Genomic DNA, 16962 nt, shown 5'->3' with positions numbered 1-16962 from the left:
GGCCATGAGCAAGAAGTACGTAAGATGGTTTGGCAATGAGTACGGTAAATGGAATCATCCCCTCAAATTTCGGGAAGATTACATAGAATCACTTCTTAAATTTTGGAAGTTGTCAAAATTAAAAACTTGGTTTGGTAGCATAGTGTACCTCTATGAGTTTATGTGATGTATCTCGTTCCCTTTCATGGGTAAAAAGTTGTCAATAAAATGTTCTAAATTTAGAAGTTTTTAACCTATTATACCATCTTTGAAGAGGCTTTATCACATTATGTGAGCGTATTGTAATATCCTATGTGATGTCGTAAAGAAGCGATTCCACGCATCAATGTTTACAAACACCACCACATGAGGTTAGGTTACTCCTAAAGTCCCGAAGCAGACAGTAGGAGGGTCACCAGAAAACTGGTATCGAGTTGCCTTCGTCCTTCGTCCATCCAATTTATAGGGTCCTTTGGGTGGCGGTGGCGCTGCTGCTCCGATGTCGTCTTCTGCTCTGTGGGAGGGGCCAAAAGCCGTCGTCTGCATGTAATTATAGGTCCCTCTGGTGGGAGATCCTCTTGCCGAACCATGTGGTGGTGTTTGTAAACATTGATGTGTGGAATCGCTTGTTTACGACATCATATAGGATATTACAATATGGATGGATATAGGGGCCCATTTTCTTTCTCAGAACATTGGCACATTAACGCACCCCTCTAAAATTTCTGAAGGGGCACATTGGCCCAATTCTCAAGTTTGGAAATTATATAAAAAATGGTAAATATTTTCTAGAACTCGAATTAGGATTTACATTTCTGGGTTTCGGTATCTAAGTCCATTTAGCCCGTCACGTTTGAGGGATGACGTCCCTTGGCAAGCACACTATCCGGGCAAAGGGAAGTAAGAAAGGATTGGGGAAGGAAGGAAGTAGCCTGGGACCTATAAGTTAGGTACCACCCCGACATTTGTCTGGTGTGAATGAGGAAAACTCAGGAAAACCTCATTCAGGCCTGAAAAAAAAGTTTTACACTTTTTCGTCAGAGTGCTCCCACCGGGAATGGAACCCAGGTTTCTAGACCTTGTATGTAGTATATTTTAGTAAATTTCCGTGGTCCATTTCGTTCTCTTTTACGGGTAAAAAAACTACTGGAAATTTAAATTTGGAAGGTTTTTCGACATTATTTGTCCTCTTTAATGAGATTTTATTACGTTATATGGGTACGTAGTTGAGTATAGCTGTATAAGGACAATTCTCATGGGACATTGGTATATTGATGGTAATATTTTTGGGGGGGGAGGGGTGATGGTGGATACATTTTAAAGAAGAAATCAGTAAAATCAAACCATTAAAAATTCCATCAATTTCAAAGAAAATAGAAAAATAGTTTCCCATATAAATCAGTAGACTAAAAAACAAAGATGGCACGCGTATTCAACATCGTTAAGATTAAAATAAATACCTGGTCCAATACGCGTGTCATTCACTGGACACTTGAGTCCTAAGCTGTATGCAGGTGAAGTCCATAGATAGTTTTCTTGACTTTCCTCAGGATAGTATGCATCAGGTCCAGGCACTGTTCCTTTTGGACGCTTCTCTAAATCTGCTTTCATTTGTTTCTGGTCCTTCATGTAAGCCTTCCGAGGGAGTTTAGCAATGTGAAAGCCTACATAGGGAGGTTTGCCTAGAAAGGAAAGAAAGAAGAAAACAATACACACATAAACAAAATTCTGATTCTTTTTACGATTCTTTCATTATTTTATTTGTCCATTTATTAGAGTCAAATCTTGCAACCAGTACCGGATTTACGTATAAGCTAAACATGCTATAGCTTAGGGCCCTACTCGCTTGGGGGACCAAAAGTGATTGTAATGTAATTTCTAAATAACAAGAAAAATCAAATAAGATAAAACGCACATACAACAATTGGGTTTTGTATTGTTATGTACTAGGCTTTTATGAAGCAAGTAAGAGCTAATTCTCAGCCCCGCTTATAATGGAATCTCCTTTCTCAGCCCTGTTTGTAATGGACCCTTTTTCCTTGTTTGCATTTAGGTATCCATTAGGTCTATAAATGAGCATATAGCATATATTGAAACCTAAGAAATGCTGACATTTTGTCACAAAAAAGAAAGCTTCACCCTTCACGTATAAACGGTTCCTAAGGCTTGAAATATAAAGGGCCTCTTTCAATAGCTTAAGGCCTTATCAAACCTAAACTTAGCACTGCTTGGAACTTACTTTTCACGCCTCTCCGTACCAACTAGAATTCTGAAATCTTATACATTTTTATATGCAGACCCGAAAAGAAATGCAATATTAACATAAAATTTTTGTTGTAGCTTAACAGTGACTGCCCATGGTTATTTTTGAGGATGAATCATGGCGCCAACGTATGTTTGCCTTATGATCACCACCAGGCTACGAAGTGATATTCAAATAATACGTACCTAGACACCTCAATATTCAGTATTCCAAGTTTCTTTTGAAGCAGATCTGACTCCTGGCAGGAAAAAAATGCGTGAGCCACATATGGCTCATGGGGCCTCAGAGGAATAAATTTACGCCTAGGTCCTGTGAACCATACATGACTCACATGAAAAACAAGGAAATTGACATTTTTTAAAATTAATAATACATTGTTGCATATAATTAAAATACATTTCTTTTACAAATTTAATGGTATACAACAATGTATTTTTTTAAGTGTCTATTTCTTGTTTTTCATATGAGCCACACATGGCTGAAGGGCCTAGACGTAAATTTGTTTCTCTGAGGCCCCGTGAGCCATATGTGGCTCACGCATTTTATCCCTCCAGGAGTCAGATCACGTTCAAAAACTTGGAATATTGAATATTGAAGTCTCTAGATAATTATTTGAATATGCTAAATTCTAATATGCAAAGTAAAATATGAATAAAATCCCAATCAAGTAGCATTTTCGCATTTTCAGCAAGTTAACATTTTCACATATTTTCCGTGGATATGGATGTATAATTCGAAAAGCTAAAGGGCATGCAATATAGTCACACACATAACTCAAAACATCGTATTGAAAAAGAAAACATAATCCTTTTCGTGGGGTCTCAGATAAGTGCGAAACAAAAGTCAACGCGTGAGCCATATATGGTTCACGAGGCTCCACGGTCAGTTTTAGTGTGAGCCATGGGCCTGACGGAGCAGTTTAGTGTGAGCCACATATGGCTCACATGGCGGTCAATGCCTTAAGAATCGAAATTAGGTTATTATTAAAATTATGAAGTCTCATGGGCAACACTAATTTCACGCAAATCGCAGATCTCAAACTTAGGTTTTAGTGTTACATGACTATTAGTATTAAAAAAAAAAAAAAAAAAAAACCTACAAATTGAGTGATTCTACGAACACTATAAAGAGTATTATTAACGTTTAAATATACACAAGTCATTACACAACAATCCCTACTTCAATAATAAATATTGCGTATGTTGAGGACTAAAGTTTTAATGATATTAGGGGTGATGGTCAATAACAGAAACGTCAGTTAAACATTAAATCGAGCCCAATGCTTTTAGTATTACCAACAAAAAAGGAGACTAACTGTAAGACTAAAAGCATTGGGTGCTTTCGCTAATACCAAGAACTAGTTTTAATGGATATTAGGGATGATGGTCGATAACACAAACATCACTTAAACAGCAAATCGCGCCTAATGTTTTTAGTCTTACTAATGAAGAAACGAGACTAAGACTAAAAGCATTGGGCATTCCTCTTAAAGTTGAGGACTAAAGTTTTAATGGATATTAGGGGTGGGTGATGGCCAATAACAAAAACGCCAGTTAAACATTACATCGCGCCCAATGCTTTTAGTCTTACTAATGAAGAAATGGGACTAAGACAGAAAGCATTAGGTACTCTTCCTAAGGTTAAGGACTATAGTCCCTAAGGATATATGTACTTTTCCTAAGGATATTAGGGATGATGGTTGATAATAGAGACATCATTTGAACATCAAATCGCGCCCAATGCTTATAGTCTTACTAGTGAAGAAACGAGACTAAGACTAAAAGCATTGGACATTTCTCCTAAGGTTGAGGACTAAAGTTTTAATGATATTAGGAGTGATGGTCAATAATAGAAACGTCAGTTAAACATTAAATCGCGCCCAATGCTTTTAGTATTACCAACAAAAAAAGGGGACTAACTGTAAGACTAAAGCATTGGGTGCTTTCGCTAATACCAAGAACTAATTTTAATGGATATTAGGGATGATGGTCGATAATAGAAACATCAGTTAAACATTAAATCACGTCCAATGCTTTTAGTATTACCAACAAAAAAAGGGGACTAACTGTAAGACTAAAGCATTGGGTGCTTTCGCTAATACCAAGAACTAATTTTAATGGATATTAGGGATGATGGTCGATAATAGAAACATCAGTTAAACATTAAATCACGTCCAATGCTTTTAGTCTTGTTAATGAAGAAATGGGAAGCCTTCATATACTGTTACATAAGGTTAAAAGCATTGAACCGTCTTCCTGAGGTTGAGTACTTAAGTTTTTATGGATGATAGGCATGATGGTCGATGGTAGAAAAGTCATCTTAATATTAAATAATATCCAATGCTTCCAGGCTTATTCCTCTTGCAAATCTGATGAATGATAAATGACTAATTTGTATACAGTTTCTTGTGATTCTCATGTTATTTACTTTTCTGTAATAAGAATTATACATTTTTTCGGCACTTTCTAAAATTATTATTTTTATGGGATATTCAGACAGTGACGTACACAGAATTTTTTCAAGCGAGGGAGAGGGGAAGGTTCAAGCATCAATTTCATTTCTTGTTAGGAGAAGCACGATTTTTGTATAATTACATATCTTACAGAGTAAAACTTTAAACCTCGTTATTGTATTCAGATTCAAGATTTATATTCTTGTTAAGATGTAAGAAAATCTACTTTCTACACGAGTACTTTTTTTTTAATCGAACGTTTTAGTCTATTTGATTAATTGTATGGCATTATTACTGTTACATAATTTTTACATGAAAGAGGTCAGATGTTTAGTTGACAGCTTTGCATTTCATAAGTTTCCCGAAAATTTGCCATTAGTATTTTTGTACTGTGAACGGAAAATGAAAGGAAGTCTTTCAGTTTTATGTTCCACGCTTATGTCGTGTAGGCTAAATGACACAATGATGATGAGAACGAAAGAAATGGTGAGATGGGGAAAATGGGAGAACCCTGAGAATAACCCTACACACGGCATTTGTCCACCACACTGAGAAAAACTGATTTTTAGTTCTAGAAAATCCGGAAAGAAGAAATTAAACAGAGTTCTGTATCACATACAAGATTTTCTGTACCAGGCTACGTACAGGTTTATATTCTGTATCACACTCAAGATTTTCTGTATTACGCTCCGTACATATGTATTACTTGACCAGAGCCAACCTGAACAGCCACAAATAGAAATAATGTCTTGCCTCCGTAGGTACGTGTAGAATACGGAAACTCATGATTAAGATATTTTGATCTAGTTGGGTACCGACCGGCGAAGCAGCTAGCATACACGCCTTTGGCGTAGGAGATACGGATTCGATTTGCAGCGAGAGCTTATGTGGTTCGGATCCCACGTTAAGCTGTAAAGCCACGTCTCATATAGCCCCACTGCTGAAAGGAAAAATCAATCAATCAATTGTGTACAGAGACTAGAGAGCCCAGAAAATCTGCACCACAACACGGATTTTCTAGGATTGCAGTTCTACTGCCGTGGCAAGACAGGAAAAGCGCCTGTAGCCGGAATCTATATTCTTTCTAAAGGTATTTGATTTTTCTCTCCTGCACGAAACTTACTTTTAATTTATCTTGTGACATTTTCTGCTAATTAAACTTACATTAGATTTCTATTTACCTTTCGAAGTCAAACCTCGGACGTCATAAATATTATCAGGTCCACAACCAGCGTTCCAGAATGCCTTATTTTCAGTCCTAAGGAAAGTATAATAATAATAATAATAATAATAATAATAATAATAATAATAATAATAATAATAATAATAATAATAATAATAATAATAATAATAATAATAATAATAATAATAATAACACTTATCACATCCTAGTTTGTTACATATAATTAACGATAATCTAAGTGAATGTTTTAAGTAACATTACTGTTAATTTACGCGAATCTATACTATTCGAGATATAAGACGAAAATGTATTTGTTCTTGCACATATTTGTAGATACCTGCTTCTCCCATGATAACTTCCGTTTAAAGAAATGTGAATTTGATTAACCGTTATCCGGATTTCCTTTAAGTCTTACTACTAGGGTGTGTAATGTCACATATTATTGGTCTCTTTCAATTTGAGTCCATATTTCCCTTTCGGGAATCCCTCCTACACATGTTGTGGAGATTTAAAACATATATTTTTTAATCGAGCAGGTATGACTTCGAGTGTCATGTTCTAAACCGCACTCTCTATGTTGCGTTGTTTCTGAATTACAGCCCTCTGAAGTCCATTTTGTTACGCTTTCGGCACCTTACATCGCCGAAACTATTCCTCACTGCCCAAAGTTCCAGAGGACTTTTTTTTTTTTTTTTTTTTTTTTTTGCTGGTTTCGGTGTTGGGAATCAGCTCCCGAAGTTTGTTCAAATAGTTTCTTACCATCCTGTAGATAGAACTACGTAGATTTCGAAACTTTGACTGTCATTTTTCCTGATTTATTTTCATTTCTTCTTCAAGATGGTGGCAAAATAACTACTTTGTCAATTACATGTTTATTGGGTAAAAGAACAATTATTATACTATACGTTATCTTCTAAGTAGCATGTAGTTAGTAGAGAGAAATAGCAAGGAGGAATGTCATGTGTAGACCAAATGAAGAAGTTTAGTTTGTATGGTGTATATTTTGTCAATTATAATAGAAACTGGAGTACGTAGTAGATTTCTTCCACTTCCGGTTTTAGTAGGGAGGTTGGAGTGTAGATGAAATATATTTTTGGGACGCGTAATTGATTGCAAACTATCGCTCCTTGTTATCTATTGTCTGTTGTAAATCTATAGCTGCTACTTAGCTAGGGTCAGATTTCCAGACTACTCTCGTCCACTTCTTTTTATCTTGTATCATATCCACTGTGACACCACACTGCACTGAATCGTTCTTCAAACGATCTCTAAACTTTTTTTTTTTTTTGGCCGGCCTCGTGTTCATTTCCCAAACGTTAAAACGGAAGTGGTTGGTTTCTCTGACTTCTCGTTTAGTTGAGAGAAAAGATGGTACTATTCTTAGGACGCTAAGTCGATTCTCGTTTTTTAAAAAAAGTTCTTGGTATCTTATTATTTTTGCTCTATATAGATCAGAGATTAGTGGTTCCCAATCTGGGGGCATAAGCTACTGACAGAAATAAACTGTGACGTTATAAGCAAAACACCAATTATAATGATCATTTACACTTTAGTTGTAGCAAACTTCACAGCTAGTACATGTTTGTCATTTTGTTGTTCATATTCCTATTACATGTATTATTATTATTATTATTATTATTATTATTATTATTATTATTATTATTATTATTATTATTATTATTATTATTATTATTATTATTATTATTATTCAGATTCCTTCTGGTGTTCTTGTGGTTGGCTTTATGGTTAGTCAAGAACGTTTCATCTCTACTGTATGTTCTAGTCATTGAGAACTTCCTTAACATTCTACTTGCTGTTAATACTACAAGCGTTTGCAATTTAGGAATGAGTGTACAGGGTTTGTCCGGGAAGTAATAGGACTGATTTTATTCTGCTATGACTGTACTTCGGAGTGTGCGCGCACCGACTGGATCCGGTAGAGGGCGTTCCTAGCTAACGAACGAGCGGCTGGTCCGTTGTCTCCGAGCACACGGAGAGTCAGGACAGGCTTTTTCGCGCGACGTGTTTCTGTGTGTGGTGCAAGCCGAAAATACAGCGTTCGTTAGAGCAGAGGTACGCGATTAAATTCTGTGTTACACTCGATAAATCTGCGACAGAGACGTTTAATATGATCAAGCAGGCTTACCCAGATGATGCTTTAGCAAGAAGCGGTGTGTTTCGGTGGCGCAAGGCCTTTTTGGAGGGCCGGGAAGAGGTCGCCGATGAAGACCGTGCTGGAAGACCTTCGACTTCGACAAACACCGACAATGTGACTCGTGTGCGCGAAGTTTTGAACTCAGACCGTCGACTAAGTATTCGTTTAATTGCCCAGATATTAAATTTACCAAAAACTGTGGTTCATGAAATTATGACGGAGCATTTGAACATGTGCAAGGTGTGCGCGAAGATTGTCCCAAAAGTGTTCACTGACGACCAGAAATTGCGGCGAGTGGAATTGTGCCAAGAAAATTTGAACATGTGTGAAAGTGACCCCCAATTTTTGAATAACGTAATCACAGGTGACGAATCATGGATCTTTGAGTATGATCCCGAGACAAAGAGGCAATCTTCCGAGTGGCACACGCCGGCGTCTCCTCGCCCAAAAAAGGGAAGAATGAGCAAATCCAAAGTGAAATCGATGCTCATTGTCTTTTTTGACATCAAAGGCATCGTCCACCATGAATTTGTTCCTCCTGAACAAACCGTCAACGCCAAGTTTTACGTGGAAGTGCTCAAGAGACTCAAACGAAGGGTCAATCGGGTCTGACCAGACATCGGAGTCGACTGGAAGCTGCACCACGACAACGCCCCGGCTCACACCGCCTTTCTTGTGAACAGCTACCTGACCAAGGCCGGCATCCCAACGTTCCGCAGCCGCCCTACAGCCCAGATGTGGCCCCCGGACTTCTTTTTGTTTCCTCGTCTGAAACGCCCGATGAAAGGCAAGCATTTTGAGACGACAGAGGGGATCCAAGCAGCTTGCACCGCGGCTGTCAAGGCCATTCCGGAGAATGACTTCCGTGACGCCTTCAATGCTTGGAAATCGTGCTGGCAGCGCTGCATCGACGCAGAAGGAGCCTATTTTGAAAGTTTTTAAAGAATTGTAACGATTGGCTCAATATTTTTTTTTTTAAATCGACTCAGTCCTATTACTTTCTGGACAAACCCTTTATGTTGAATTTTCAGTTTGTTCAGTCCTGTTTCCAAAGTTATTGATATAAGTCCTGTGGCTGATATTAAAGAGTGGTATTATTATAATTATTGTTTCCACATGTCTTTGATTTCAACTCCTAGGTGAGTGTACTTTCCTTTCTTTTTACGTACTTCATCTGAAGGTTGTTATCTGATCGTACTGTAATATCTACTACAAATATTGATTTCTTATTCTTGTCTGGTCTATTGCATATGCGATAGTTTTATCTATGATTATGGATCTGTCACAGTACAGTTTGAAGCTTTTATTTTCTATGAGCTTATATTTGTAATATGGTAGTTTTTTCTGATATCAGTTCGGATTGGATAGGCCTATAATTAGTTGTAACATTTGTGTTACTTGACTTCAATATAGGAGTTATTCTTGTTCTCTCCATTTTTATGGAAATATATTGCTCGCAGATTTCAAGGAAAAATTGATCATAAATTTAATTCGTTCAGATAAGATCTCTCCGCATACTTTTAAGAAGGAATTCTATCTGGGCTACAAGATTGTTTGAATTTTAGGTTATTAATAGCACTTTTAATTTCTTCCGAGGTAACATAGTCAAAATGCAGAATATCAAGTTTATCATGCATATTCGGAAAGTCAGTAAGAATATCATTGATTTTATGACTGAAATTTGTTTCCTATATTCATAACTATTTGAAAATATTTTGCAAAACTATTTGAAATATTGCCTTGAGAGAATTTCTCATTATTCAAGGTACGGTACGCACTTATGACGTTCTGTTATTTTTTGTTTACAAATGATCAAAATCGTTTAATATTATCATTAATATTAGTTCGAAGTCGTTCTACATAGTCATCATAAACTCTGCTTATAAGCCTCTTTAAGTCCGTCATTGGGTTCTTCAATCTTTCGTCGTAGTACTTAGAGAGAAGTTATGCTTTTTAACATATTTTTCTTAATTTAATTGTTGGAATTATTTCCTGGTAAACCATACCGGATACCTAGACTTCCTAACTTTCAAACATATAGGTGTGCAATCAACAAAACATTTGTATAGTAAACGTACTGTAATGATCCCAAATCCGTCTTAGTTTTTTCTTTTAATTGCAAACGAAGAAGTATTTAAAAATACATTCTTGTTTTAATGTTTCGTCTTCTGTTTAGCCAGAATGAATATCTGTTGTCGAGAGTTTGCCTTTCTTGTTAAAACTATTTATCTCCCCTTCTTTGACCTCGAGTTCAAGTCTCTGGTTGATAAAGATATTTAGGTAAAAATAGGTATCTCCTTTCATTCAGCGGATGTCTGTATTCCTAAGAAGTCAATATATATAGGATCTAACATTTAAACATGTAACCATAATAATAATAGTATTATTATTATTACGGGTGCTTAATTTGAAAAGTATTTTCAAAGAAAGCTGTGCCGTCAAAGTGAGATTCTTGAGATATTTCTCAAGGGTAGAATGGGTCCTGGGACCGGACGACACCCGTCTGATTTTAAGAGAAATAAAAATAAGGATTTCAGCTTATTTGAAGAGAGAGAGTGTGTGTAGGCGAGAGATGAGGAAAAGAAGGGATGAAATCTGACGTCACAGTACCTGTAGCTCCATCTTCTCTGCTGGGCTTTCTGCTATCCTCCTGTTATCCGTCCGACGTTCAGTATGTCGATAACCGAATTACAGATTGTTCGGTTCGTTTTCTAATTTACTCTCGGTGTTCCCAATTGACTACCGTGCACTTTCCGGTCCGACTCCGTTGACAGTCTTTTGACAACTCTGCGACTGAGTCCAAAGATGACTCCGAAGACCGGCTCTCGACAGACTCTGGAGACTAACTTCGGAAACCGACTTCAAAGACTATCTCCGACTTGCTCCAAAGACTCCGAGTGACTCCCGTTTCCGGGTTGAAGAGAGTATTTAAAGACACAGATCTGCTGGTATTCCTGTTGAGTCCAGGCACGTGTACATGTGATGTTTTCGTCTCAACAGGTACTAATGACGTCAGACATGGATAGATAGTTGGAAAAGGAACTCTCTCAGTTTTATTACATAAAATACACATTGACATAATACATTATATAACACAAACAAACACTTCCACGCTTTAGCTACGAAAACACAAAACTACGGAAGAAAAACATTGACTAAATTCTCAGACATAAATGAATTTCATTAACTAAGACTTCCGAATGACTAACGTTCTTTGACACATAAGAAATAGTTTTATGTAATTAGGAAGAAAAAAGGAAATAGTGTCCCAACACCGATGATAAGTCTTAAAGAAAATCATGTTTCTTATACAAACAATAAATGATTTTGTGGGAGATCAACGTAAATCAATAAATAATAAATATTAGTCTCTTCACATTTTACTAAAATTATTAGTGGTAGAAATTGGTTAAGAAGAATTCTGTATAATCTACATATTTTAAAAATCTTGTCTTCTTGCTTTCTAAGCCAGATAGAGAAGTATATTTTTCTTTTCTCAATATATAGATATGTAAGTTTTAACCGTGTGTGTGTTTTTATTTTTGGGTGACCAACACTACAAATATATCAAACTTTATTGTACTTAACCACTATAATAGTGCTTTGTATAATTACTGTATTCAATCGATGTATCAATCTATCCCAGCGTTTCCCAACCTTTTTCAACTTGCGGCACACTCCACACTACGGGTGTAACTTGAATTCTCGCGGCACACTCATAGATATTATTATTTGTAAATATAAAATACCGTGGTATTTTTTCTGTGATTACTGATCTTCTCACAGAGAAGAAAGCTCGATTACTGTTTTTCCCCGTGGTAAATCATTATGCTTATTTTTCATTCTAATTTAAAAATAGAAAACAATTACAATGAAAAATTGTACTCTGTTTTTTTAAAACTAAGCTTTCTTTTTCGAAAACTGTATCCATTCACTAAGAAGGTAGATCACTTAATAACGAACGAACGAACAAATCTCTTTTAGTTTTAAAATACAAATGTAGATAATTTGTATGCATATTTGCTTTGTCGAAAGGATTGAATGATATTTTAAAATTTCAAGTTACGAAAGAGTCTGCAGCAATAAAGAAGCAATAATAGTCATAACAATGATAACAAATGCTTTTTTCAACATTAAAAGTGTACAGAAAAGTAACACGGTATGAAATTTAAAGTTGTAGATTCATAGTAGAGGTTCATAGTAATGTGAAATACAAATATACAATTTTCCTGTCTTGCAATTTGATTGCTATAGAATTAATAATTTGTTTGGGTTTCCTCGCGGCACACCAGCGGCCCATTCACGGCACACCGGTTGGGAAACGCTGATCTATCCAGTGTGTTGGGTGAGAGACTCACATCTACAACAACACTTTGCCCTTCAACTATAGTCACGCATGCGCATAAAAGTACCCTTCTGCTCTACACAACTCCGCCCACTTTACTTCACCTGCATTTACCTTTTATGACGGATATCAATCATTGCATGCTTTTGTTTATCTTATATGACGTGTTTCAATCAACGTCTTTCGGTTGCAAGATGAGTATTTTCTCAACTCGACTTTGGCCCTTGTACCGTGTGCAGACCAACCAACTTTCTCTTCAGGATAGTAACAACTATTTCGTTCCTCTCCAGGGAACTTTTTGGTTACTACGCACGCATAACCTTTAACCTTACGGGCCTAGCTCAACTTTCGCGTCTGTTAACTTTTTTCCCCCCGCACGTCACCTCTAGACTTGTTTCGAGTGCAAAGCTTTCCAAGCTTTTTATCAACTGCTGTTTTGGGCTCTATCGGCATCTTGTGTCCAAGGGGTCATTCTTGACAGGGCCTAAAATTGAGTGGAGTACTCCACACTGTGTGGAACTGTAGAAAAGGAGTGTGGAACTATAATTCTTAAAGTGTGGAGTGGTATTAATGTGAGTACCTTACTTTTCTCGGATCATGTATTTAAACGCGTTTAGTGTGTCAAACTAAGTCTTACTGATTCAATAATTTCATTATGCAATGGGGGTTACTCAATTCCATATAACTGCCAGTATATGACATTAAGCCAGAGTTAATACGTATAGGTGTCTCCTAGATGGCAGGGAATACCATTGCCAATTTTGAGATAAAGAAACTTTTTAACTATATTTAGTTTCCAAACGTTTTCGGTTGCATTCATATAGTTTTAAAATATGCAACTAACTGCACGTTTATCTGTTGTTTCAATAGGACATTACACTTTTCCGATATAATGAAATGTGTTGTTTTGTAGATAAAAATTACACGATTCTTACAACCCGTTATAGAAATATGTACTACCAGAGATAACCTATATCAATAACCGCCAAAAATTTAGCCGAAGCACAACGTTACGAAAATCAGTAGAAAGAGTAATGTTTCCCAGAGTGACTTCGATAGTTACTGATAGTGAAAACATGAATACAGGAGAACACAAAGGAATGTGGAAATTGTTAACTGATGAAAGAGTTGCTTCAGGTGAAACGTTGCTTCTGTTGAAAATTTGGTGTGCTGCCCATCGCATTAATTTAGCATGGAAAGATGTCACCAAGAACGTCCAAGAAGTTTCATCTCTCATACAAGCAGCATCTGGACTGTGTGCTTTCCATCACTCTTCATGGCAGCGAACGAAAGGTTTAACGATAGTAGCTCCAGAAAATAATTTAGAAGTTTTGCACTACCCAAAATATTTTGACGTCAGGTGGACAAAATTTTCATTCAGTATGCTCACTACTCTCCTAAAAAGTTGGTATCCAAGCTGTCTTTAACTTGCAAACGGAAAGCCATGGATGTAATAAAGTCAATGGTCATCCGTATAAATGGATAGAAGTAGATCGCCTTCATCTTCTGTGTCTTGTGACAGACGCTCTATATGTTTTCAAGAACTGCCAGCAGAAGTTTGAGAGTGCTGAAATGTTTCTTTTGGCCATAATAACAAATACAAATACAACTATAGCACAATTGGAGAGTATGAAAGAGAAACCTCTGTTAGGCGGGTGGGAAAAAAGTTTTTAAACGAACGTGTGCAAGAGAATGTCAACGGAGAAATACAGTACTCATTACATGGTATTCAACTTCATCGTAACACACGTCACAATAAATCCCATAACAAATATGTCAGAGAGAAAAGAGATTTTACTGTAGTACGCTACGAAGTCCTGGATTCCATAATTAACTTTGTTAGTCAGCGTTTGCTGTATGAAGACAGTATTGTTGCTTTGGAGCCTTTGCGTGTTTTGCAAGAGTATGTAGCTGATGATGCCCTAAGAGAATGCCACAAAGTTATTTGTCTTGATACACATCTTCTGCAGTTCGCAATGCAATATAGAGAGGCATAATCGTGCAGTATGTTGAAAGGTCTGGACGCTAAAAGCCTTCTCATGAAAATCTGTGGAAATCAGTCATTTCATGCTCTGTCAACAAGTCTAGCACGAGTTGTTGCTTCGAAACCATCTTCTTCCGATGTTAAAAGACTTATAAGTGATTACAACATATTGAAAACAAATAACAGACTGTCTTTAGCTCCCACTACTGTGAAAAATTACCTTCACGTTAATATAAATATGGGTCCGTTGGAAGATTTTAGCCCAACCCCTGCTGTTATGAAATGGCTGGCCAGAAAGGGAAGGCGTTTTGAAGTTGGTAGAAAGTCAAAGGAACAGCCCTGGTATGACGGTGTATTTGCCTCAGCAGAAAACAGACTGAGACAGCGTGATGATCACGAAAAAATGACAGTGAAATTCTTATGTAAGAAAAAGTGACTTTTTTCTTCCAGTGTGACTATTTTTCTTACCGGTTTTTTTCCTGTATTTTATGGTTTAATACAATCAGTGTTGAATTCAGACATTTTCACCCGGGGGGAATGTCAACTCCTCGGGGGGGAGGGTTGTTTTTCTGTATTTTTGCAAGAAAGCAACATATTTAACAATTCCATTCACATACACATCTTATCTAATATTGGGACTAATTGCTGATAAATATTCAATGTGAAATTATAATTAAAAAAACAATCGTTTGATTTCATCTAAAGCATTAAATAAAGACTGGAAAAAATATTTTACACTAAATTTTAACTGCTATTTACAGTAGCTATTTTTGTTATTATTTCCTATATTCAGTAGTTACTGTTTGTTACTAATGTTTTTAAAAAGATTTAAATTAACTCAAATATTTTTTGTCCTAAAACAAGCGCACACAGAAATATCTTAACAAAAAGTTATCATTCTTTCTCACACTTCTGATTCTAAATCAATTGGTTTCTTCACTGCATATACATCAATAGTTTAGTTTACGAAATCGTCAGTAGGATTAGTGCCGTGTCGTGGAAAATCAGCGCTTGGCGCGAGAGTATACGACGGCACCCCCGTATATATGAGAGGTCGACAGACCAGCCGCGAAACGTGAGAAAATTTTAAAAAGTAAACCATGCTTTTCCTTGATTTTGAGCACTTTTCATTACTTTTTTCCTTTCATTTTATATAATATGTGCACATGTGTTTTATTCCTCTGTTTTTCTTTCCTTCTTTTCTTTTTCCCTCCCGAATTTTGCACCCCTTACTTCGGCGCCCGGGGCCGTCGCCCCGCTTGCCCCTCCCCCATGGCACGGCTCTGAGCAGGATCTTCATCACCTTCAATAGCAATCTTTCACTTATATACTACTATCATATTGATAAATTCTATATAAGTCTCTAATACACAAGGGATAACTGTTCCTCCCTGATCCCTCTAAATGACGCCCTCTGAATCTCTCCCTTTAACTGAATTATTTTTAATTAAAGAAAGGTGTGTTTACTTTAAAAATTGTAAAACACATTTACGTCTGTTACTTCCGATGCGAGAAATGGGATATAGGTGCCCTGTTTCAAATAATGCAAGAACTGTGCATTTCAAGAACTGAAGTCTGTTGACCTAGATCATATGGAATGATCGAAAGATCTTCCCTATCTTTCCTTTCCTATCTCAACCTGTGCTAGTGCTATCTACTAATATACAATATAGGGCGAGAGTATAGTACCTACTAAAATACAAACCTTTCTTCAACAGTTGACAATTTCATGTTCTGCAAACTCGGTCATAGCGTTAAGAAATACAAGTTTTATTGGCTATTTGGTATTCTATCTTAGATGTTACATGTTTAATATTTATATAGAATGGGTCTGCGTCATTTATACGTATATTGAGAGATTGGATTTCGTCTGCATGTGCACGGAAAGAAAGCAAATAATTATGTGAAGTAATTTCTACATTTTGTGACTGAAATTTTTTGAGTTTCTCCGGGGGGGGGGAATGAATTTTCTTCGGGGGGGAAATTCCCCCTCGGGCTACCCCCTGAATTCAACCCTGAATACAATACAATTAAATATGTATCCTAATGTGCCTTTAATTTTGTTTGCTCTGGATGCCAAAATTTTCCTAAATAATAATAATAATAATAATAATAATAATAATAATAATAATAATAATAATAATAATAATAATAATAATGATATTATTATTATTATTATTATTATTATTATTATTATTATTATTATTATTATTATTATTATTATTATTATTATTATTATTATTATTATTATTATTTGGTCGCAGGTAATGATGTACTGGACAGAACACTGATTATATGTCTAAACAAACGCTGACTAAACTAGTTTTTCTATACTATATAAAATTTCTACCAGTGTGGAGCTGTGATTTCGTTGAATTTTAGGCCCTGTTCTTGGATATCGTCCACATGGTGGGAGTACGCACTCACCTAGGTACGACTGACCCTATTGGACATTCTCCCTGCTCTGGGTTCGTACTATCTAGACGGAATCCACAATATCCTAGGTACGATCTACCCAGAGCTTTGAGCCTGATCCCTGGTAAACCCTTGCCATCATTCTGCCCGTCTTCCTAGCGAAGTTATCCCTAGATTATTATCTTG

At 36.4% G+C, this 16962-nt stretch overlaps 1 protein-coding gene across 5 annotated transcripts in view; it reads right to left on the bottom strand.

The window, feature by feature from the left end:
• The window catches only part of LOC145669732 (ciliary microtubule associated protein 1B-like), a 253277-nt gene that overhangs the window by 9965 nt on the left and 226350 nt on the right, over nucleotides 1-16962 (bottom strand). For all 5 annotated transcript variants that reach the window (XM_081738058.1, XM_081738059.1, XM_081738060.1 and 2 more), the window contains 2 exons: nucleotides 5876-5952; nucleotides 1440-1661 (listed from right to left, as the gene is read on the bottom strand). In XM_081738058.1, the coding sequence (XP_081594184.1) occupies nucleotides 1440-1661; nucleotides 5876-5952 (299 nt within the window). The remainder of the gene's footprint in view (nucleotides 1-1439; nucleotides 1662-5875; nucleotides 5953-16962) is intronic.

This window comes from Thermobia domestica, chromosome 14 (genome assembly GCF_964235325.1).
Source record: "Thermobia domestica chromosome 14, izTheDome1.hap1.1, whole genome shotgun sequence".
Classification (NCBI taxonomy): domain Eukaryota; kingdom Metazoa; phylum Arthropoda; class Insecta; order Zygentoma; family Lepismatidae; genus Thermobia; species Thermobia domestica.
This window is presented reverse-complemented; position numbering and strand designations above follow the sequence as displayed.